This window comes from Oxyura jamaicensis, chromosome 6, assembly GCF_011077185.1.
Source record: "Oxyura jamaicensis isolate SHBP4307 breed ruddy duck chromosome 6, BPBGC_Ojam_1.0, whole genome shotgun sequence".
Taxonomy (NCBI): domain Eukaryota; kingdom Metazoa; phylum Chordata; class Aves; order Anseriformes; family Anatidae; genus Oxyura; species Oxyura jamaicensis.
In genome coordinates, this window is record NC_048898.1 from 23,806,507 (window position 1) to 23,831,585 (window position 25,079).

Consider the following 25,079-nt stretch of genomic DNA (forward strand, 5'->3'; position numbering starts at 1 on the left):
TTTCTTTCTTTCTTTCTTTCTTTCTTTCTTTCTTTCTTTCTTTCTTTTCTTTCTTTTCTTTCTTTCTTTTCTTTCCTGCATTGTAAATCCACATGCCTCCAAAGGACCACTTAGAATATAGAGCTTGAGTGGAGGACCTACATCCCTTGCTGTTGACAGTGGTTGTCATATCATGCCATATGATCGTTTTTAAGAATGTATAAAATTCCGACTTCAAGCTAATTAGGCTATTTTCTCCCATACTGCCTCTAGGAAGCTTTTTCAGAATCCCACTTTTCTAATGTTTAGAGACCTCCTATTTTCTTTGTTACACTGATTTCTACCTACCATTTTTGAGCTTAAATGATGTTTCACTTCACCAGTTTCTGTACAGAGCAGTCATATTCCACCTCTGCTTTGCCCTAATTGTTTTCTCTCTAAGTTAGGCTCTCTGTTTTTCTGACATTCTGAGTAGACATATCTCTTTACTGAGCAATATGTATAGCTTCCTTTAAATGCATATAGCAGCTGGAGATACAGAAGACTGAGGATCAATAGGATACTCAGTGAATGGAGAGAAAGCAGAGAAGGATGGAAGATGGGATACAGAACTCTGATACATCAAAATATAAAAATGCAATAATGAAGAATAGAAGAGCATACAGAAGAACATAAATAGGGGCTGGACATCAAGAGAGGGGAAATGCAGAAAAGAACGCTTAAACAAAAAAAGAGATGACATGGAAGCAGCAGTTAGCTTGCAGTTTTTTTTTTTATTATTATTATTAATCCCAAATAGGAAAGGGTTGATCAGCCCATGTTTCATACACAGTACTAGTTTCTGTTTCTAAAGCACTTAGTTGGGAGTGTAGTACAAGAGAATGTAAATCTTGGCTTTTCTGACAGCATTGTGGGCGTGGGAGAAAAAAGAGAGGAGTGAAACTCCCATCAATACTTACTGAATCTTGCCAACCTTAATCTTCATCAGCCTTTAAATTTCCAGGATTGTTACAGCTCATGGAACCACTTCCCATTCTCTCAGTATGAAATTCATTTCTTCAGACTGCTTAAATGACAATGTTTTTTGAAGATCCTGTTCAAGACGCTGGCAGTTCTAGCAACTTTTCATCTGTAGGCTGAGAGGGAGAGGAATCTGTAAACAAAAATCATCTTTAAATTGCTGGTCCCTGTCTGAACTGGGTATTTCCTTGTGGATCAGCCCCCCTGTGGATTTTCTCTGCTGATCCTGCTCCATCACATTTCTGGGGAGGGAGAGAGCCCAAGTCACAGAAAAGTCTATCAAATATGAGGGAAAGTTCCTCTTTCAAAGTTCTTGCAGAGGAACTTAGAGAGCAGAAAGATTGAGAGCACTTGTGAAAATGAACACTGCTCTGATATCTCCCTCTTTCCTTTATTATCAATGTAATGCATGTTTCTGCTGGAGAGGTAGAAAAATAAAAATAAAAATCCTTGCAATATAACATCAAGTCCAAATTAGTTTTAACCCTGCATTCAGAAAGTACCACTTTACAACAGAAAACACATTTGCCACTGTGTCTCCAGAGGAATGCTTTGTGTCTGAATTCTATCAGACTCTTCTGCTTGAATGAACTGAGTGGTGTTTAATAAATTCTTGTCATCAATAAATAGGTTCCCTCATATCAGATTTTTAGTTCAGCCACTAGAAAAAATACTTCTGAGAAGATTCTGTGTAGTAGCGGGTACAGTAGTATAGAAGTCATTGTTTTCACAATCAAACATAGTAGAATAAGAGTTGAAAGGCCTCACTTTCCTAAATAAAAGGCAGCAGAACTTAAACTTTAATCTTCTCCATTATTACAGCTTCAGCAAGAAATCCAGATGCGTCAGAATGAGGCATCACGAGAAGCTCGGAAGAAGGAAAAAATGGAGAAGGAGCTGAAAAATCTTCAAGCTGAAATGGACAACAAGCAATCTGAGATCAAGAATTTACAGCAAGTTATACACAGGAACAAAGAGGAACAAGTAAAAATGGAACAGCATCTAAAAGAGCAGAAGGTAGGATACATGGCACACTTTTCATCATGTCTAATATTAGGGTCACATTCCAAAATACGAAAATTGATGAAATTTCATGGAGAGGGAGGGAGATTATTTTAAGTCTATATTTTAAAAGATTTATATATATATGCATATATAGATACTAATAAGTAACCATTGAAAGCCATCTTACAGATTTCAGATAAAATTCCTCACAGAAATTAGTAGTGGATTGCAATGATATACTTAGAGATATCCTGAAAAGATGACAGCAAATGAGACAAAGTCTGTGAAGAGCATGGATGAACCAATGATAGTAACAGGAGTTCGCCAAGTTGGACTTCTTCGTATATTGCCAGATTCACTATAGTGGCATTGGTAAAATGATTTTATGTCTGATCCCTTTTTTCTTCTCTGTCACAGTAATTTTTACCTACCTCTCAAGCCTGTGAAAGTGTTTCTGTCAAAGGGCAGAGAACTGTCTTCATAAACCTTTTTGATTGATTTTACCTGTTCTGTTTCCAAAAAGTTTATCTGGAAATGTCCTAACATAGTGTTCTGCAAGCGTCTGAATTTTCAGGTTTTCAGTCCATTTCCCCTGACTTTGAGAAACTCTCAGAGAAGCAATTTCAGTAAATGGCAGGAGAGATCTCATCACTGTAAAACAGCCCTACCTCAAGGGAAACTTCCTTGGGAGTTGTGTGTATCTTGTAAATTTATGACTTTTATGGCTTTATCTTCCCTTCGGGTCCCTGAATTGGTGAGGGTAGAGATTTGTAAACTTTTTTTTTTTTTTTTTTTTCAACATAGACTCTTAGTAAAATACTTCACATAAATAGATAAAGAGAACACTTGATTATTTTTCTGAACTTCTCCTCCCTACAAGAAGTATATTGAGTTGCTCAAGTGTGTGCAGAGAGGAGCAACAAAGATGATGATGGAAGTCAAAAACAAGTGTAATGAGGAACAGCTGAGGAAACAGGGGTTATTTAGTCTGGAGAAAAGGAGGCTGAGGGGGTATCTTGTTGCTTTCTATGACTACCATAAAGGAGGCTGCAGCAAGGAGGGTGTCTGTCTCTTTTCTCAAGTGATGGAAAGAAACATTCTGAAGTCGCGCCAGGGAGGTTTAGATTGGGTATTAGGAATAAGTTTCCATGGAGAGGGTGATCAAGCATTGGAACAGGCTACCCAGGAAAGCAATAGAGTTCCAGTCCCTGAAGTATTTAAGGGACATGTGGAGGTGGCACTAAAGGACATGTTTTAGTGGTGGACTTGGTAGGTCAGGAAGATGGTTGGACTTGATGATCTTAAGGGTCTTCTCCAACCTAAATGATTCTATGATTCTATGAATGTCACTAAATATGAGGTAGCTTTTGGGGGCAGCTCCATGATTTGCCAAGACCATCACATTGTTTTTAAATAGGATAGCTGCAATTCCCAGTTCTGTTGTATTCTTCCTCCTCTTTTCCATAGTCCCTTTCAAGCTGTCTAAGCCCCTATTTTGGGGGCATTCAGTGGTCCAAATTATCCTGGAAATCAATAGTTTACATAATGTACAGTGCCAATGGTAATTAACCAGGCTACTGCCCTGTTTTCATTGCCTGTGGTGGCTTTGAATCGTCTGTGAAGGCACTGCATTGTCTTTCACAAAACGTCTGTCCAAAACATAGGCTGTTCAACTGTCCAAGAGTTAGAGCAGAGATCTGCAAGGGAATGTGACTCCGCTATTGCAGTGCAATGAGGTTATTGTTAATCAACTGAATTTTAGTTGCCTGTGATGCCTGCTTTTACTTCACTCAAATTTCTAATCCGTTATTGCTTGCACAACAGTGAAGTTGATTTGTTACAGCAACTGTGGGCTTCATCTTACCCGTGCCGAAGTTGCAACAAAGAATACCCAGAACCACAGCGTAATCCTGACATTCACAACACAAGAAAGAAGCAATATTCCTTGTTTTTACATTCTTTGCTTCAGCATGCAATTGGAAGAGGGGATTCTGCTTCTCTTCTTTATTTTTGCTAACAGCATAGTGCATATTGACTTCATCAGTTTATTGCACATTACTGCTTGAAGTGAAAAATATGGTGATCATTCTTTGCTCGCTTATGGAGTAATGGTTGTTAGAAGAAGTCTCATCAAGCAGAAGAAACCACCAGCAGTTCCAATATTGAAGTGTATGTTCCCCATGCAGTCTGTGAAACTGCTGTTCTCTGCTTATGATGAAGACAAATTAGAGAAGAAAATGTTTGTGTCCTGGTCTCAGCAAGCCATATACCCAGAGGAGTGTTATTGGCATATTAATGTAGGATTAGCTCACTAAGAAACAGAGTTCCTCTGCCCTCTGCTGATTGAAGTCATTTGAATCTCATACTGATTTTCAGTAATTATATGTAGCAAGTGGTTGTGTTACGTGATGCTTGCCAAATGCCTAATAAGAATTAAAACATTTATCTACCACTTGCAAGAGAGACCTGCTAAGCTCATGGAAAAAAAAAAAAAAAAAAAGACACTGACTGTGTTATTCATTAGAAATTATCATTTCCCCTAGCCAATATGAACATTTGTCATATTTCACATTAGTAATTTCATCAGCAATGAAGAGTGGGTTTTAAGCAGAGAACAATCTGCAGCAGCTTTTATCTCCCAGGGAGATGGAAGGTTCTGTCTTCATGGATTTGCAGATGTTGTAATCAGATTAAAAAGGAACTAATAGGATTGTTCCTTAATCTAACAGATCTTGAGTGAAAAAGCTGGTAAGGAACTTGAGCAAATTCAGATGAAATACAGTCAGCTCGTTCAAGAGAGTACGAACCATAATACGATGTTTGAAAATGTGATGAAGGACATCCATCAGAAGACAACAGAGCTGAAAGTAAGTACCAGAAGGTGTATCCATCCAATCAGACATGCCACTCTGACTGTAGTCATACCACCTGGGACAGGGGTGATCTCAGTTCTTGTACTGATGATTCCCTACGGGTAGTTTTGGGGGAAATCTGGGGAATGCATAGGAATAGAATCTGTTGCTTGATGCCTTTTTTTTCTGTGGTGGCTGATGGAGTGGTCTGAAACTGTATTATTACTTGAAAGCGTAACACCTAGCTGGCTGGAGGAGACCCATTTTCGTACAATGCACAAACCAAAATGTTCAACTCAGTGGGTTCATAAAGGACACTTAGTACTTTTCACAAGCATAAGGTATTCTTTAAATTGTGAGATCTTCATGTGAGAGCAGTGACTTTCTTTCTTACAGTGATTGACGTAATGTGAATGTTGTCAAAACCCATTAATAAATGGTAATAAATTATAACAATGGTGTCCTGGATAGCTTCACTGAAGGGAGCTGCTTGCTACACTAAAATCCACTCTCCTCGCCCCCCCCTTGCCCTCCAGAATCACTGGGAATCATTGGGAAAGTGAAATATAAGTAACCAAGACAGTGTTTTCTTTCTGATCTGAATTGTTTTCTTGCCTGACTTTACATTGTTAAACAGTTGTTTTATACCACTCAGAGGCCGGTGAGTTTCAGCAGGGGAAGGATTAGATGATTCCTGCATATGATTTTTGGGCTATGTTGAGAGCATTTGTGATACAGGGTGTGAGTTTTATGTATAAGTTTTAGATGTTATTCCTTTGTTTACCATATCCTGCTTTTTGTATCATGTTTGAAGTTAAAACACATAGCAGAAAATTCAGGTACAAAATCATTATCTTATCAAGGCTTAGTCATGGCTAGCCAATTCACCCAACAAGAATATTTGCCAATAGTTTTTTTTTTTTTAATAGGGAACCGTTAGTCAGACTGATAAAAGCTAACTAGTGACAGATTAAAAGCTCAGTTCATAACTAATCTAACGTAGAAGTTCCTGATTTGTGTAGTAGGAGCTTGTTTTCTGTTGTATTTTGCTAGGCAGACTGGAGGACGTTTTTCTTACCCATTTAAGAAACAAAGTACCGTGTCTCCCAGGTTATTTGGTTGTATTGTTACTTCTAGCAACACCATCATTATTTAAGACTTTACAAAATGTTCAAACGTGAATTATGTTTGTGGCTCTAGAGTGTCAAATAGAGGACTTTGATTCTATCATCTAATTCTAACTTCTGGAAAAGTTGATGGAACTTGTACACTCATGCACACAAGCTTCTGGAGAAAAAAAAAAAAAAAAAAAGAAAGATCCTGCATCCTGCACAGTTAGTAATCAAGCTAGTTGTTAAAGCTTCGAAGAACCCCAGCTGTGATCTAAGATGCCCTTTTTTGTAGGCACTGTGTTAGCAGTTTAATCCTGCAGCGTACTGAGTGCCTCTAGCGTGGTATTGGGCAACCTGAACTGTGAAAGTATTCATAAACTTCTTGAAGATTGTTGTCAGGAAGAACTGAGGAGATTCATATCCTCCCAGGGGATACTCACCTACCAAGATTCATCATCTTACAGAACCAATATCTGATGCTCTAAAGGGAACACTGTGGTCTGTGGTGGCTTTAAAACCTAACAGTGCTACTGAAATTATATGGTGAAGTAATATTTACTTCCTAAAAGAAAGGAAACAATTTTCTGTTGTGATAATGGGTTGCTGTTCAACGTAACTGGTTCCTTAATTTTCATGCAGTTTTTGGATTGATTATTTCCTCTTCTGATTGTACAGAAAATGAGATGAACTCTGCATTGTGTTTTTCCTTTAAAGCCATGGATTATAAAAGGGATGGGGATAACGGATACCTGCTGTTAGGGACATGCCATTGAACCACACTACAGATATCATTCTCATCACAGTCACTGTCCCTAATACTTCAAAGGAGATCACAGCTGCCCATGTTTAATATGCAGGACTGATTGTGTAGTGCTCTATGAGGTCTGCAGCTGGGGATTCTCTGTTGATCATCTTCAGCCCTAAAGCATAAGGTTTGATTATCATTTTCGTTGCCATACCTTTGTTTAAATTATTTTTTATATGGTTCGATTAGCTAATCATCTGCTGTTAGGTGATCCACAACACTTATACCTTTGCTTACCAGGGCACTGAATTTCATGTAATAAATACACACTAACTACAGAGCTATTTTCTTTCTGTGGACACTTTCTCTTCCCCTTCCTTGTTGCTGTTTTATAGGCCAAAGAGGAGGAAGTGAATCAAATGTGCCTTGAAATTTCAAAGCTGAACAAATTGAGAGATGTTCTACAGGGTAAGCTGCGTGTTGCAGAGGAACAAAAAGTTGATGCAGGACATGAGAGAGAGACCCTAAAAAGCGAAATATCTGGACTAGAGAAAGGTAGGTGGCTAGCTAATGAATGGATCTGTCTTCTTATTCACAGTTTGTTCATTCAGGGTACGTCTCCCTGATCACTCTCTTTAGTGCTTGGTATGATACAGTACAAATGACAGTTGGAATGTACAGCAGCCTTTTCTAAAGCCTCTTAGGGTTACAGATTTTTCACGGTGTAGAATCGGTGGGGTGAAAATAAAAAAGACATAACTGAACTTTGTGGTGTGCAAGTTTGTACCATGTCACATAGAGTGTTGTCCCCAGTGTACATGTATTGCTCCTGCTCTAACCTGTGAGAGGGAAACAATCTCAGACCTTACTGAAACCAGACATGGCTCAGATGCTTTTTTCCTAATTGCTTTGATTCTGCTGAACTATTCATCATGGAAATGAATATGTGCAAGTGAGCTGATAAACTTACTTCTGGTACTTTATGGGAAGGAGAGAGGAACTTTAAAAAAATAAATAAATCAGATCCATACTGGACTGACTGAGAATGGCTGCTAATAACATGTCTTCTTGCAATACTAGATGCATTTTAGCATTCCAATATAGTGCATTTCCTGAGCCGTGGTGTTAGCGTAGCTGTACATAATACATTTTAAAATAAAATGCAAACAAATATGGAATGGTTAATAACTTTTAATAGTATATGCACAGTGTTGATCTTGACCCATGGCAAGTAGTTTAACTCCACTGAAGGCAATAGAATCTCACTGCTTTAAAAGAGAGCTGGATTTCACATAAAGGGATTAGAATGAGACCGAATGTCCCTGTATTTGGAAGTGCTTCAATTTGCTCACTTTGAAGCTTCCTAAAAGCAATTGATTTTCACTGTGCTCCATGATTTCTGAATATTCAACTTCTTTGTGAAATCTTGGTTTGAGCACACAAACATAATGAGTCCTTATACCATTAATTACTGTGCCTGTGTTCTTCTAAGTACTGAAATAAGTACTAACATCTTTAGCTGATACCTGAGGTTGCAGAACATTGTCACAGCTAATTGAACTGTTCTTGTAATGTTTAGTAAGTCCACTAAGTTGTTTCTGCATTTTTAACATTTGTTCAGTTTGAATCCAGGATTTATACTCTTTCCTCCTTTTCTCTAGAGTTGGAGGCTGCCAAAAAACAGGCAGAGATTGACAAGAAAGCTATAGATGAGCTTGTGAGGGAAAGGGATATGCTAAGTAAGGTGAGCTTGTATTGGTAATACTGATAAACAAACCTCATGGCTTGAGAATGAAATGCGTGTAGTTTAAACCCTCACAGAGAAACAGAAGTGTTGTAGAATAAATAATGTTGAGTCAAACATCCAGATTTCCTTAAGTAGATGCTTATGCTGCTTCTTTTCTGTGCATTGAAATAGTGCTAGTACCCATAAACACATTAAATATTTCTAAGCTTTAAAATATAAACTGTCAGGGAGTTAAAAAAAAAAAACAAAAACGCTATATGCTTTCACCTTGCAAACGTGTCTTACTTGATATCTGAAGAGTTGATTACATCTGTGCTTTTAGACTCTGTGGCATATGAAGTTTAATATTAATACAGACAAATGAAGTCGGTGATAGTAGAAGAACAAACCAAAATTTTGACGCACCATGTAGCAGTTTGGAAGACTGTGTTAATACTAATCCTTGGTTTTTCAGTCCATTTCTCTTGCTGATCATTTTCCATCAGCCCATGGCTCTTGTACTGCAAGGCAGCATCTCATGTTTATGGGCATTCCTGAAGTGTAATCTAGTAAATTCAGTGCTAAAAGATGACTTTAACTGAGGTGCTTTTCTTGGTATGGATTCATTGTCCTGTGTTTTGACGCAAGAGGCACAGATTTTGCAGATACCAAACATTTGAAGCAGGGAAAGAAATTTTAAAGGGGGACTACAAGGCTGACTTTGTAAAGATGAGATCTTGGTGTTTTCTTTTTAATCTCTATGCATAATTTGAAACGAAGCTTGCTTAATTCAATTTGAACTTGCTGTTCAGAAAAAGAGAAATAAGGGTATTTGTGTTTATTACTTATTTTAAATGCTACTGACATGCTTTACAATCTAAGTGCCTTGAAGCTGGTATGGTTTTTCCAGTTGTTAATTATACAACTTGTAAACAATCCTATCCTTTTTTTTTTTTTTTAGTGCAGACATAAGTGTTTTAACTTCAAATCAGAAAAAGCACTATTTAGCAGCTCTGTTAGAATTTTTTTATTTTTTTTTATTTTTAAATCAGATATGTGACTCAAGTATTTCAACTGAGCAAATTAGGTAAGGGATAATAACATTAGGAAGTTCATAAACCACTTAGATAATGGCATATTTTTGCCACAGTGATGGCAGTGTTGCCTTTTACATCTCACGAGTCATTTTGTTTCCCCCCTCAGAAAGTGATCAAGGCTACCAATGCCACTCAGAAGCAGATAAATTTGGTGAAGCTCCATCAACAGTCCAAGAAAAATTTAGAAGAAGAAATCCAAAATTATAAGAATGAAGCTCAGAAGCAACGGAAGATTATTTACCAGTTGGAGAAGGACAGAGATAATTTCATCAATGAAGCCAGTGAGCTCAAACAGAAGGTAGGAACAGCTTTTTGTGCAAGTGGTTCTTTGCTCTCTTACTCTCAAAAGATTATATATACATTTCTTTACATGCCAATGGGAGGAAACAGATCAATAATCTTCAGCCAGTTTACAAAGATTTCTTATTGTCAGTGCATATTGCCCACTACGGTGGTTCAGGTCTCTCTGAGGGAGCCTCAGCCATGGCTGTTTATTCAGTAAGAAACTTGGGTATAGCTGTGTATTGCTCTTGGTCATCGATCATCTGGGAAATGAAACCAAGGCAGGAGTTTGAACCCCAGCCTCTGACTTACACCTGAGTCCCACAATTGCAGCTCTTGTATGCAGTTGGAAATTACTCTTTGATTGTTCTATTTTATCTGCAAGGACCTTATTTTGCCTACCACTGGTGTCCTCAAATTCTGTTGAGGCCAGTGAAAGCTGACAGTGCTTGACATCTTTGTAAGAGACTCAGCATTTTGAAGGATTAGTCCCAGTATGAGTAAAACATCGGAAGATGTTCAATCTCACCTGTAAAACAGAGATTTTCCAGGAATAGCTGCAGAGAAACACTGCATAAAAGCTGTGCTGTCTGGTGCCCATTATTATGTATGGCTTTATTTCTGAAGGTATATTCAGGAACATGGTTGTAACATGTTCCATTAATTGCTGAAGATCACATTGAAGGGCCCTTGAAGAAGCTCATTGATTTACTGGGATTAGCTTTCAAGCTGTTTCAACTCACAAGTTATTTGCTATCTTCTCACCTTAAAATTATCCTTTACAACTAAATGTGATCTGGGACTTTTAAATAGTGTTTTGAGTGATACATGCTCCCTTGTCTGGATTGCCATTTGTCATTTCCTAGGAATAATGTTCTGCAGAAGTGAGATTTGTCTTTGTTGCAAAGTCACAGTTTGCATCTTTTCCTTGTAGTGAATTTCTAACTGTATAGCTGTAAAGAACAAGGCAAACAAGTAAGGATGGCACCACTACTGAGTTCTTGAGTAGGTTCATTAAGCTAAGCAGGTAACCAACAGCAATTGAGAGTTAAGTATACAGGTGAAAAAGTTAGAGGGTACAGAAGAAAACTGAATATCCAATACTTTCTGCCTAGCTTTGGACCCTCTTTACCAACCACGAGACATGTAGTGTGCTAACAGCTCAATCATACTTGAGGATGTTCGGCCTCTCACAGGGGCGCTCTGTTGGGAAACATTGCATATATCTTTTCTGTATTTATTGGGGAGAATTATTTGAGGTTAATCATTTGTGAAAAAGCAGAGTCAGCATCTAGTCTATAAGCATGAAGTTGAAAAACTTAGTCCACGAGCTTATTGCACTTACATTGCATCAAAACCAAGTAAAAGATTTACAAAGGCAGTGACCTACTTTCTAGTCTTGCTCCAGCCTGGGATCACCATAGTGCAAACTGCACTTATTGATTTCTTCTCCCTGCTATTACTATTGGCAGGTTGTTTTAACAGAAAAGGAAAAGGCAGGAGTAGGTTATAAACTGGGACTGTGTTTTTGTATTGCACTGTAAGCAGTTCCTGGGATCCTCTGCAGTCAGCTTCAAATGTGCTAGAATTGTATTTCTGCAGCTGTAATAAAATTTTCTATATTTAGCTATCCCCTATCTCCAGAGTTGTTTGGAGGTACCTGATAGAATAATCAATTAATTAAGCTCCTGCCCCAGTTGGACCTCACAAGGCTTTACTGCCAAGCAAGGGACAACTTTGCCGACTGCAAACTTTGCAGTTATTGACTATCTGATATAAACATTTTATATTCTTCCGCTTTGACATATGAATGTAAATCATAGCTCAAACTGCTCCTTTCAAAAACAGACTCTGGAGAACTGGCTATGAAGTGAAGTTGTAATGGACTTCTCTCCTGGATTTTGTCCATGTGATTCCTCAGCTTTTTGTTTAATCTTTTCATCTTTTTCCTGGATTTAAGTGATGCATTCTTCTCTCCCTCAGGCAATGAACTTGAAAAATGTTGTTCCTGACGTTCACTCCTCAGTTTCGTTTTTACTTCTTTTGTCTCCTTTTTATCCAACACTACAAGTGATGGATTCCATTTGAATGGTACTTGTTTGTGCTCTTTGGCTTTCAACTTTGTACAGCAGAAGGAACATTCTTACTCTAAAATATATATATATATATTGGGAAGCCCATCATAATGATTAGAAACTATCTATATTTTTGCTTCTATAATGTAGCAATTCTTATATCTTTATGGTGGTAACTGTTTAATGAAGGCGTCTATAAAATTTTGTATTTTCGTTTATTGATACTGCATGTGATCATCTTCTCTCTACAGTTTATAGTCTACACCACTCCATTCTCTTTAGAGAACAATTACGTCTCCCCATTCATGAAAAGAAGATAATGGTGATTAGCTGCTTATTTAAATCAAGTTTGCTATCACTAGCTTGTGATCAGGTGTTCATTTAAAAAAAAGTTGAGTTCTTAGAAGCTAACTGGATTTCACGCTGGTGAAGTATATGCAGGTCTTCTTGGAAAATTATATTGGAAAATTACGTGTTTTTATCCATTTTATCATACAGATTATATCTAAAACCATGTACAAAATCTAGCCTTGCTTTATAAACAACCTAAGCCTATTCTCCGTGAAAGCTGCTTATGTTGATTTTACTGATTCAGTTCTGTGGCAATATTTTCAATAGATTAACAGATGTGCATATCTGTAAGTTTTAGTCTTGGGAAAACAAAAACCAAAAAAAAAAACAACTAGGTATCAGACTGAAAAAAAATGTTCTTCCACATAAGCAATCTAGAAAGCTTAAACTTGGACTTGGACCAAAGTGATTTAAGCTGCAACTTCTTACCACAGGTTTTTAAAGTTGGCATTGTAGATAAAAATGACAAACCTCATCCTAATAATCTTGTGATGATGGCTTAATTGTGTTCATTTCCTTCTTTCTGCTCCAGGTCCTTCAGCACCTGAAGGATATTGAAGTACGGGAAATTCAGATCTGTGACTATGAGAAGAAAATAGAAGAGTCTGAGATTAAACTAAAACATCAACAAAACCGCTGTGAAACTGTGAGAACAGAGAGGAACCTATACAGTAAAAATCTGGTTGAAGCTAAGGTAGAAGAATACTTTTTTTTACAATGTTTCCTTCTTTGTTTTATTCTCTGATCTAATTTTAATTTGTTAAATGGAAAGTTCACTTCTTTAAGTGGTCACTTGCAGAAGTGGTTTCTGAATTCTTCTGTGTTTTGGGTAAATCAATGTTATTGGTTCCTGAGAGTTTATCTGGACAGTATGTATTTGGACTGGCAATAGGAATTCACAGTCATTACGTGGCAATACCCCAGCTTAAAGCCATGCATAAAACCAAGGTGTAATGGAGCTATGGATTCATACTATAGCAGAGAAAAAACTTCTTCCTTTCCCTCTTGGCTCCACTTGGTTCTATCCCTTTAGGAGTTGTTTGTGTGTATGAAAAATAGGGTATAATGGGAATAAGATTGCCTCCTTAACCCTGTATGCATATGAACATTAGTATATATTGTGATTTTGAAAGCAGAGGGAACACTTTCTCACCTGAAGGGGAATTTTCTGACAGAACTAAATGCTTCCACCTCACTTGTTCCTTTCAGGGAGTGTCATTTTCCTCAGATAATGATTCTCTCCATTCCTGTCTTTGCCTTGGGGATCTCACTAAGATACTAGAGGAAGAGAACAGATCACTTAAGAATACCCTGTTATTCTGATGGAAGGATTTAAAATACTACACAAATCCTATTGCAGTTGGCAGAAACTGGGACCTTGGATAGCTGTGATTTACAGCATTGGGTTATTTCCAGATTTTGTACCATAAACGTGTATAATAGATTACAAATTTATGCTCTGCTTAGCATAGGTAGATGTTTTGCTTGAGAAGCAGGTGGGAATGAACTGTCCAAGTTCCTATCCTACAGTATGCTTGATTTGATTAGGAATGAGCTATTCTGTCAAATAGGTAAAACACTTTGCTTGTCCTCTGTCTGCTTCTTGTCAGTGGTAGTGGTGCTGCGGTTCTTGCTGCTCCCAAATAATCCCTTAGAAGAAATAAGAGTGGAAAAAATGCAACATTATTATTTTAGGAAAGGAAAAAGGCTGGTGATGGTATTAAAAAACACGCTAAATTCTTCCTTTTGAGTAGTAAAACAAATTTGCACAAGCTTGTTTAGATAAAAACTAAAGTCCATGGATTTTGTTTTTGAGGTCTGTCAGGTAGGAATCAGTGCTTTCTCAGTACTGTTTTTTAAGACTGTGCTTTGACTCAAGACCTTACTTAACTGCATTAAGCATTTCAGGAAAGAAAAAGTTTCTCATTTAGCAAGTAAATCCACACCGGTAGGGGACGGTGCTGAAAGAATGCCTAAGCTTAAAATGATTTTATACTGAAACAGAATGTATTCACATGAAAGGTTGTGATGTCTTCTCTGTGAGGTGGTAGTCTCCAGCAGAGGACTAACAGCTTTTAAAGCTTCTTTTGCTAGATCCAGAAGAGCATGTCTGTCCATGGATTAAATTTACTACCTTCCATTCGTGTCACAGCATGTGCCATCACTGCAGTCAGTGAAACAGTTTCTTTGTGTTGCACAGGCAGTCACCTTTGTGTTGGGAGTAGAAATAGTTCTAGTGCCCTGACCTCTCTGCAGTGCTTCCAGGCTTATTGTTCTGTGTCTTGAGCCTAAAATATATGCTAAATATTCCCATACCAGTGGCTTTCCTATTTCTGAGCACACTGTTTTCCCCTTGCACCTATGTATAAGCTAGCAAAAAAGCAAAATGGAGATAAGCATTTGCTATACTCCCTTACAGACATATAGGTATCCTACTCATGGCTATATTCCTTTGCATAAAACCAGGTTTTTCCCAAACATTTATACCCAACTATACACAACCTTATTCAAAAACACTACTAGAAGCATGAAAAAAGATGGATAGAGTCAGAATCTTGTTATTAATTTGGATTGAGTGCTAGTTCTTATCGTGTGTCCAGCACTTCAAATGAAACGGCTTATTAGAGTCATTAGTGATCATTGTTGTTATCAATGTGCCTTTTAAAGACCTTTTTACAGCAATGTCACGGTAGCATAAACAAAAAAAAAAGGTCATATAATGAAACTTCTATTCTATCATATTAAAAAGTAATGTCTAGTGCTATGTACAACACATCTCTCAAACATTGTGGTTACATTTCTCAAAACTGAAATAGGCTGAACACCCAAGCAGAAACTTACTATTTTTTGATCCTGTTTTGTGATCACACTTTCTGTACTTATAGGATGAGATAGCAGAAATGAAGAAGAGACTAAAAACTGTGACACATCAGGTGGATCAACTGAAAGAGGAGATCACAGACAAAGAAGCAGCCCTTGTGAAAGCTCTTCAAGAACATCAGCAAACAGAGAGGGAGAAAGAAACATTGAAGGTAAGAACTCTTACACATAAACTTTATTACAAAGGATGGCTCCCATGATTTCAGAGACTGCACCATGTTCCTGGTCTGTGGCAGTTGTCTTGCTCTATCTTAAAAAAATATTCTGCAATAGAAGCACGAGATCTCAGCACTATTTAGAGGTATTAGTTATACAAATATTTCATGTCCCTGACAAATTTCTTTTCTGCCTGTAACTATAGTTAGAAAGGTCCTGGAATGCCAGTTGGAAGCCTTGCATCACTTGGTGACTAAATATTTTTACTAAAACATTCAATTTTTGTTGCAGAAATGTGGATTTTGGGGATAGCCTGATTGCAGTAACATTTTAAATGTGGACCCTTATAATTAAAGTTTTCCTTTCTTTAAACTACTTTCTCCATGCTGTTTTTAAGCGTGAACCCCATTATATTTCACTTCACAATCCTGACCTTGAAGCTCTGATACTTCTCAGCCCTGGCTGCAGCCCATTCTTAGATATGCTATTAAATTTGTGGTGATACCACAACACAATTTGCTGCTCTCTCAAAAGATTTAAGGAGTTAGTGTCCACAGTAACTTATATTTCTCTTCACTAAGCCGTAATAAAACAAAAACTGCAAACAAACAATACCCCCCAAAACTCAGCTGTCCTCCACAACTTTCCACAATGTTTTCTTTTAGCAGTTTATTGCTGTGCTACAATGATTCCTTAGGTTTTCAGCCCGTCTCAGCAAATTATATTTATGACAAGATGCCAATAGAACTTTGTAAAAATGTGATGAATTTATGTTCTCGTACCTGATCTGTCTCAGAGTTGTTCTATCAGCGATGGAGAAGTCAAATAGTATCTCATTTTCTACGTTCAGCTTTCTGCCTTAACTAGTCGCCAGTTCTGTCTCATCACCTCAGAATTGTCTGCTGTCCATTTGACAAACACATTTGCTACATGGTTTACCCACTCAGTTATTCACTAGCAAGTCTGTGGACCGACATCACATTAGTGAATAGCTTCAGGGCATTGTGGTCTTCTACCTGCATGTCTCTGCTGAATACTGATGCATAGGAGAATTCAAAGAGGGCGCTGACTGAGACAGGCACAAAAGAACCCAATTATTTGTGTAGCAAGCCAGCTTCAATTTGTCCTGTTTGTACTGATGTGAAGGAAGCAAGCTGTTCCCCAGAAATCAGTTTAAAGAATGCACTAAAGCATGGAGTAGTGAGATTCATAGGAATGAAATTATACAGACATTGGACTTATACTTAGCTCAGCTGTCATAAAGGTCTTAAAAATGTGTAATCATGGTAAACGAAACATGGGACTCCTGATCCAAGCTCCCTTATAGTCTGTACAATGCCATCCTTTGGTTTCAGTTGGCATTCCTACAGGCTTGCAGATCAGACTGTTTTAGCAAAACATACAAGTGTTGACAAATGTGTATCTGAAAGCTATAAGAAATATGGCCCTCCAGGTTTAAGCTGGTGGAGGCTTATGTATAGTTCTTACGTGATCAGGCTTGTCTTTTTTTTAAGCATTTTCTAGAAATCTGAACATGAAAATTTTACTTACAGTTATTATTATTATTTTTCAGCATTCTTTGTCCAGCCCCAGTTACACCTTTTCTAAAATCTGTATTTTCCTCCCACCTCTAGAACAAGTACAAAAACCTGTTCACTTACTGTAGTGTTTCAGAACCTGAACAGGAATTTAGTTTGAATTTGGTTTGAGATGCTGGCACAGGGCCCATATAAATTCATCTTTCTTGCTGACTGTTCTTCAATTTTTGCAGACTCTCTGAACCAACCTCAAATGAGCTGTGCTCATTTACAGCAGTTTCAGACCTGACACTTTTTCTGCTTGTACTGTTTTTATTCATTTCTTTTTCTTCTAACTAATGTGGACAGACCCTGATACTGTAGTCTTCAGCATATTTAATCTCAGTGAAAGTCCTATTAGTTTGTGGGGCCTGTGTGTGGCTTAAAGTATTTATGTTCTTTACTGTGCAAGGTAGTTCAGATTTATTTTGGCTTTGTGCATTCCAGTGAGGAGATTTGTTTTTATGAATTGTTTGCTGCTAACATCTACTGCCACTCCTTGTTTACAACTCATATTTTTTGTGACATAAGGAGTACGTAGAATGTTGATATATTAAAAAAATATTATCTAGCAATGTGAAATGCATGAGCAGTTTTACATTTGTAGACAGCTTTTGCACACTCTTGATTGCATTTCAATACGAAGTGGCTTGCATTTTTGTTCGGTTGATGGATTCTGATGAACATCTAACACTAAGTAAGAGAGATGTGAGTGTTGCACATATGGGAAAATGAGAATTTTATTAAAGAAAGTAAGAATTGAACAAGCTATTTTATCATGACGATGGAACTGTTGTTTCTCTCTTAAATCAATGTTTTTGCAGGTGCAGCCTTCATCACAGCCTCATTCTTTCAGCGTTCAGTGATGTTCTTTCTGAAAAGGCAGCTTGAACATCATGATTATGAGGGTCAGAGCTGTGGCAAAGTCTTTTAGTCAAGGCTTGAAAGTTTTCATATCTGTGAAAAGGGACTGTAGTCAGATGGTTCCAACTTTGCCTAGTAATCCTAGAAATTTCTAATAATCAAAGAAGACCTTATTACTTTTTCTCTATGTACATGTCTCGAATTACAGAGTTCATGATAGTAGGATATTGGTTAATTTCCAGTATTTATGTTAGTGGTATGCAGCCTCCGTAACAATGCATTACTTCTCTTTTGCTTAGGGGAGCCCTTCTTCTTCCCAGTATTTCTCATCTACACTTCCACTAAAAAATGCTAAGGCTCTTTAATTTTGCTTTTCCATGCCCAATTGCCATCTTCTTCACCAGTTCTGTTATTCCAGTCTGAAGCCTGTCCCAAGTAGATGTTGATTTGTATTAGATAATGTAGATAGTTGGCCCTTTCTAGCAGGGTGAGCTATCCTTTATTATATCGCAGCCTTGCTCTGAACTTATGTCTGCTAGATTTTCATAACAGAATAACAATTCCATTGGAAAAAAAATCTCCAAATATTCCCTATTAAAACAACAACAACAACAAAAAACCTATTAAATGAAGTTCCTCTGAATTACAACTTGAGCCAATATTATAGATAAAAATCCTTCTAAATATCTGTTGTGTATAACAATATTAAAATACTGTTTACAAATTTCTTTACAGGTTTTCATGCTTGCTTGTCTAGGTGATCTATTCTCAAAAACTAACAAAATATGTACCTCTCAGGAAATGAAATGAATGTATGAGATTCTATTCAAATACTAACTCTTAATCTCAGGTGTATAATGGGAAGTTGTTACTAAGCACAGTTTACATACATTCTTTGACTCCACCAGGCTGAACTTCTTAAGATGAAAAAACAGGCTCTGGAGACCAAGCGCTTTATAGAAAATCAGGAGGCAGAAGAGAGAAAACTCCTAAAAATTATTGCTGAGGCTGATGCTGAGAGGCTGAAGCAGAAGAAGGAATATGAGCGGGTAGGAATCTCACATTTGGCTTTTCAAACACACCTCGTTCTGTTCCCTTAGTTGTCCAGTGCATTTTTAAGATCAAGATCCTCAGCTACTGTAAAAGTGGTGCTACTAAAGCTTCATAGTGCCATTGAAATAAAAATGTTAAGATACTGAAATGAGTGTAGTTTACATTATACTACATTACTACATTGTAGTTTACATCATTCAGGAGTCTGAACCTTTATAGCAGAAGCTATGAGGCTTTGCTATTGTTTTCTTCACTAATAACAGTGAAACCTCTTAATGCAAGTTATTTTCACTGATGAAAATGTAGTCACAATGCTTTAGGATTATACTGAGGAATTTTAATTGAGATTATTGCTTTGCTCTGAGTCCTTAGGTTATCAACGAGAGAGATATCCTAGGGTCCCAGCTTGTTCGGCGCAATGATGAGGTGGCTCTGCTCTATGAGAAGATCAAAATCCAGCAGTCTATCTTAAACAAGGGTGAGGCCCAATACCGGCAGAGAATGGAAGACATCCGACTTCTCAAGCTGGAGATCAAAAAACTTCGGCGTGAGAAAGGAATACTTGGCAAAAGTGTGGCTAATGTGGAGGAGCTCAGGTAGAAAAACTGGTTGAATACATTTCCATAGTGACTGCATTCATGACTCTGAGACAGAAAAATTATTTTATGTATGGTAAAGATTTGTTTCAACAAACATACCTTGGAGAACGAGACTATTTGGTTTGACCTCAAACACAGTGGATTAAATTCACAAAGTAACTAGTCAGTGATAAAGAAAATTAAAGTATAAGATGGAGGAAAGGAAGAAAAAAGATGTCTTTGCCAAAGCTGAAGTAGCTTCCACATTTCACCTTGTATTGTGAATTACTGCCTACAGAATAAACTTGACAGACAGCAGCAGAAAAGGTGTTTATAGTTCAGTGAGCTACTTAGTGGTACCTAGGGCCCAAATTAGTGGAACTGCTTTTTATTAGGCAATTCACAGTGGATGGGGAACACTTGACATATTTATAACAAACCCCTACACATTTTCAGGGCTCTTCCCTTCCAGATTTATATGTAGACTTGCTCTGAGAGAAAGATTTAGTTAAATTTTCATTGAAGGTTGTGTTTCTTTAAAACAGAAGTTTAATAGCTCCAGCCTGATTTATCTCCCCCTACTCTGGCTTAATGCTTCCCTTCTTTTTTTAACCCTACCAAACTTGAGCTGTATTCTTTGCTGACAGGAAATGATTGTGATTTTTCTGTAGAACTGGTCATGGTTTGTAAGGAGAGACAGCTATGTTTTCAGCACATAACCATTATACTACTCTATGTAGCTATCACAGTTTTGGGTGAGATCTTTAGCTTAACTGTATCAGTATAACTCCATGGCTTTTACTGGAGCAAATTAACAGTCTGCGGTTAGTCCCATTGATTCCAGTTTAATTATGCCAGTTTGATTTGGTGTAAGATAAAAAAGAAGTGGGCACAAACCAATAACAACTGCAGTTTTCATTGACTGTCTGCAGACAGGGGTAGGATTTGAATTTGCTGCCCAAATGCATTCAGCTGAAAGGCTATTACTATATTGAAACTCCGTAAAGGTATTGAAGTATAGTGCAATGCATGCTGTGATGGTTGGATCAGTTCTTGGATGGAGAGGTGGATCAATCACATATTTTAATGAAGTCCAAAATTATCATGAAAACTGTCTGTTGAAAGAGTCCATTTATCACTTGTGCAGCTAATTAGCTTCCTTGATTTGCCAATTGGAGATTTTTTTTTTATTTTTATTTTTTCCTTTTCCATAACCTTGTCCAACACCACGGTTTAAAAAAACAGACCTTTTTCTGTATAGTGAGCTCCATTCACACTTATGTTGGCAGGGAAATATTCAGTGAAGGAGTAGGCAAATGGTGATCCTTCATTCCCTTTCTCCTTGAGGAAATCACAGGATACACCCACCAAAGTCATAAGGGTTGGACCCTTGCAAAATGTGCCTTGGTTTTCCTGCTCCTTCACTCCCTGACCCCAGCATGGGGACCTTAGTTGTCAAAGCATCTTTGGAGTGCTCTATTAATTTTATATTCAGCAGCAAATCACCTCTGGATTCCCTTGACGAAAGGTAGAAAGAGAAAGAAATCAAACTTGGGTTCTCTAAAGAACAGTGTCCATCATAGTTAGGCCATACATTATGTTTTATTTACTGGATTGTGTGAGCTATGTAGTTTTAAAACCTTCTTTCAAATATGAGCTGTCAGATTCAGTACAGAGGTAACTGGGTATGACACCATAACTGTGATTTGTAGGTTACTCTAGATGAATTATGAGTTAACTGCCATTCTAGCCTTAATGTACACGGAAAAAATTGGGCGATGAGATCCAGTAGGCTGTGAACTAGATTTCTCAGGAACTGATGAAAAGTCCCTTTTTTGAGTCATTCTTACTAACATGAATGAAGTGGTCTACCTGTGTTATCTTACAAGACCACCTGTATGATGTTATTGGTGTTCATCGCAAGAGTCACTTTGCCAGTGCTGTAGTGCATGGAAAAATGGTTTGTTAAGGTTCATATTAATACCTTGGGCACAATGTTTGGGTCTTGGTGTGATTTTTTGTTTGTTTGTTTGTTTTATTCTGATCTTAAGACAGGAGGTTCATCACATGCGGAAGGAGCTATTAAGAGAACAAACTCGGTGCAAAGTTCTGGAAGAAGAACTGGAGAATCCCTTGAATGTTCACAGATGGAGAAAATTAGAGGTGATGTCTCAGCATCAAGTTCCCAAAGCCCGCATTTCCAAATCAGTGACACAGCACAAAGCCTATTTACTTTACTGTTATGCAAATTATGTGGAAGGGCAGGCAGACTGAAATTTCCATAGTACCAATGGAACAGTTAACTGCTGAATGATTTCCTTGCACAATGCAATCAGTGTTATTTTCGTGTCATTTTCTCAATGAAAAATTGCAGAGGGACTTGTAAAGAGCCAGTAAAACGCTAAAAGGAATAAGAATGCATAAGGTGAATTTACAAGGAGGTGATTCCTTAACATGGATGAAGTGAAAGAGGATGATAGGGGAAAGGTATAATCCTACTCTCACCAGTTAGGTAGATTTATGTGGGAAGAAAGGCAGGATTAGAAAGGATCATAGAACAGGTGGACTGGAAACAGACAGACATGAAGTCATAAGGTAAATCATGTCTGTGAAAAAAGGAAAAGGCCTCCCCATAAACAGTGGTGGGGTTTCAAAGATAGCCATTCTGGGTAGTGTCAGGTCAGCTGTTATGTAAACAGCAAATCTAAATTTTCACACTATTTGAACCTGCCAAATGAAGGGGAAAAATAATAAATCTGTCAAGCATAGACCAAATATATGAACATCAGTTGGCGTTACTTCATATTTTCAAAGTAAGTCAGAGCCAGCTGAGATTTCTCTGTTGCATGGATCTCTGATCTGCTGCCAGCCTGGGTTGCTTAGTTGCTCTAATAACGAGTGGTAACATGCTAGTCCCTACAGAAACAGAGCTGAATATTTTGGCTGTGCTTACTAGTATAATAGTTAATTTCTGTTCTTTCCATGCTGAGCTTAAAACTGAACAGTGTGATTAGCTTTTCACATAGAAGGGAGATAAAATGCAGGATGTTAAGGACATCGAGGTACAATTTCTATTAGCTCCATATAACAAAGGAAAGTCAGGCCAGTGGAAACATCTGGTGGTGGAAGAAAGAACATATGAAAAAAACGATAATGGGAAATGATGTCTTTTCCCTGATGGGGTTTTGGTTCAGTTCCTAATGAACAAATACCCTCACATCACTGCAATTGTCACAAATTGGCACCATGTTTGGTCAACGCTATAGAAGAATCAAGGACTGAGTGGGACATGGGAACTGAACTGCTTTTTAGCCAGGTTTCTCAGGAAATGTTGTGGGGTTGTGAGTGCTACATGCATATCTGTGTGAGTGTGTCCCAGTTACACTTGAATTATTAGTCAATTTAGATAAGATCTGACAAAGGATAAAGAGTCATGAGATATCCAGGTCCCTATAAACTCAAGCAAAGATGCAGGGAGTGGATAATTTTACTATAGTGTGTTTAATCATTATGGTCCACCAGAGAAACCACATGAGAAAGGAATGACCATGTGGGAGAGATGTGTTGTGGATCCCCCAAGTGGGGAGAAGTTTCAGCCAGAATTTGCTCTTCAATAGACATTAAATGATCTGATAAGATACAGAGAGATGGAAAAGTAAGCTTTGCTAGCTGCTCCCCACAGAATTGTTTTCTTCTTAGAGGTTCTTCCAGATGCAACCTGTGACAAAAGAATGAAAATGGAAGGATAGAGAGATATATGCTTGCTCCTTGTCTTTACGGGCTATGTAGACAGAAGACAGCAGTATACTGGCTGCAATCTGTCATCTTTTTAAGCAGTTAATTTCATTGAAGAATGAGATGCCACAAATGTGGACACCTTAAAGCCTCATAGTAGTTTGTCAATATACCTCCGTAATTTATTCTTCTTAACTTTTCACCCCATTTCAAAATACTATATTGTAGTTATTTTTTCTTTTCTTCAAGAGAAAAGTCTCCCTCTCCTAAAATCCCACTTTGAAGTTTTTAAAACAGTGGGAAGTATTTGCATTGCTCTATTTATTTTAGGGGTCAGTTTCAGCTTATGCTTAAAACCTAAACTAGCCTCCTCTTTCTTCCCTGCTACATGGTTCTGCCAATCCATTGGTTTGGGTGTTAAGTTCTAGAGGATTCCTATGTATGTTGGATGTTTTTAGGGGGATTCATAAGGTTCATGCTGTTAAACATAAAGTTGAACATAAAGTTTTCAAGAGGCAGAGACTCCAGGTTCAGGACTTCTTGAATACATGCCTTTAAAAACAAAAAATTCAGTCCCTCATTCCCCTCTGCAGCTCATTTTATATTTGTCATGTTTGGACACCTTGGTTTTAATTTGCAAGACAGAAACACTAACTTGTTATAACGTATAATTTTTGATACTGCTTTGCTGTCATCTAGGCCAGTGACCCAAGTACCTATGAGCTGATACAGAAAATACAGAGGCTACAGAAACAGCTTATCAGCAAGACTGGCGAAGTGATAGAGAAGGAATTGATCCTGCAGGTACTGCAACATACATAGGTTGTTGTATCTCATTAACATATTTACTTAGCCTGCATTATCTGCCTGCTCAGATGTGTTTCCAGAATGTTTCTTTTATGCATGGCTTTGAATTTCTTTTGCATGCCCCTTAAATATCTTTAGATGGCAGCACTGACTCACTGAAAGAGAAGAAATAGCATCTGATTAGTTAATTTTGATGTTCTGGTTACTGATACCTGGATAATGCTGGAAAATAAAATTAAAGGTTTGCTTTAGTTTATTCATGTCATACATTAGTCTTCAAGTCAGTGTTATATTTTTCTGAAAGGCTTTTTTGTCCTTTTAACCATGTCTATTATGACCAGGATGTGTGAAGGAAAAACCCTGTTTTAATTCCACTTGTGCTTAGTTTGTTGTTTAGCAGAAGGAATCCTGCAGAGTTGGTGTGGTTTAGAATCATAGAATCATTTTGGGGAAAAAAAAAAAAAAAGAAAAAAAAAAAAAGAAAAAAAAAAAGATTAAGTCCAACTATTGAGTAACACTACCAAGTCCTCCACTAAAACACGTCCCTAAGTGCCACATCCACATGTCTCTTAACTATATCAAGGGATGGCAACTCTAACAACCTAAACCTCCCCTGACACAACCTGAGGCCATTTCCTCACATTCCATCACCTGTCACCTGAGGAAAGAGACCGACACCAACCTCACTGCAGCCTTCTTTCAGGTAGTTGTAGAGACCAATAAGGTCTCCCCTCAGATTTCTCTTCTCCAGACTAAACAACCCCAGCTGCATCAGCCACTCCTCATAAGACTTGTTTTCTAGTCCCTTTTCCAGCTTCATTGCTTTTCTCTGGAAGAGAACATATTTAGGTATGTTCTTCTCTGGGCCATGTTTGATTTTGTGTCAAACTTGCCAAAACGTAATCAAATATAATAAAAAAGGACTGTCTTTGGGCTTCGACTGTAGATGTCAGACTGAGAAATTTGTCTCCTTCTGTCTGGCAGCTTTAGGCATAGCTATATTTTGCCAGCTGTACGTATGATTTGAACATCTTGGTTTTAAATACCCTAACAGTCTCGATGCCTATATTGGGCATCACTCACTGGCTAGTAGAATGTAACCCAAAGGTCCTTCTGTCTTGAGAAGAAGCTCAGCAGATGTTATCAAGACAGGGTTTGGCCTCCCTCTTTCTCCTTTGTTTTGTA

General features: G+C 37.7%; 1 protein-coding gene across 1 annotated transcript in view; it reads left to right on the forward strand.

Annotated features, from left to right (window-relative positions):
* CFAP58 (cilia and flagella associated protein 58) overlaps nt 1-25,079 on the forward strand; it is a 56,998-nt gene that overhangs the window by 9,195 nt on the left and 22,724 nt on the right. The window contains exons 5-15 of the mRNA XM_035329825.1: nt 1,822-2,016; nt 4,734-4,871; nt 7,109-7,268; nt 8,375-8,457; nt 9,643-9,834; nt 12,777-12,938; nt 15,130-15,276; nt 18,630-18,770; nt 19,147-19,370; nt 21,404-21,515; nt 23,787-23,891. Coding sequence (XP_035185716.1) covers nt 1,822-2,016; nt 4,734-4,871; nt 7,109-7,268; nt 8,375-8,457; nt 9,643-9,834; nt 12,777-12,938; nt 15,130-15,276; nt 18,630-18,770; nt 19,147-19,370; nt 21,404-21,515; nt 23,787-23,891 — 1,659 coding nt within the window. The remainder of the gene's footprint in view (nt 1-1,821; nt 2,017-4,733; nt 4,872-7,108; nt 7,269-8,374; nt 8,458-9,642; nt 9,835-12,776; nt 12,939-15,129; nt 15,277-18,629; nt 18,771-19,146; nt 19,371-21,403; nt 21,516-23,786; nt 23,892-25,079) is intronic.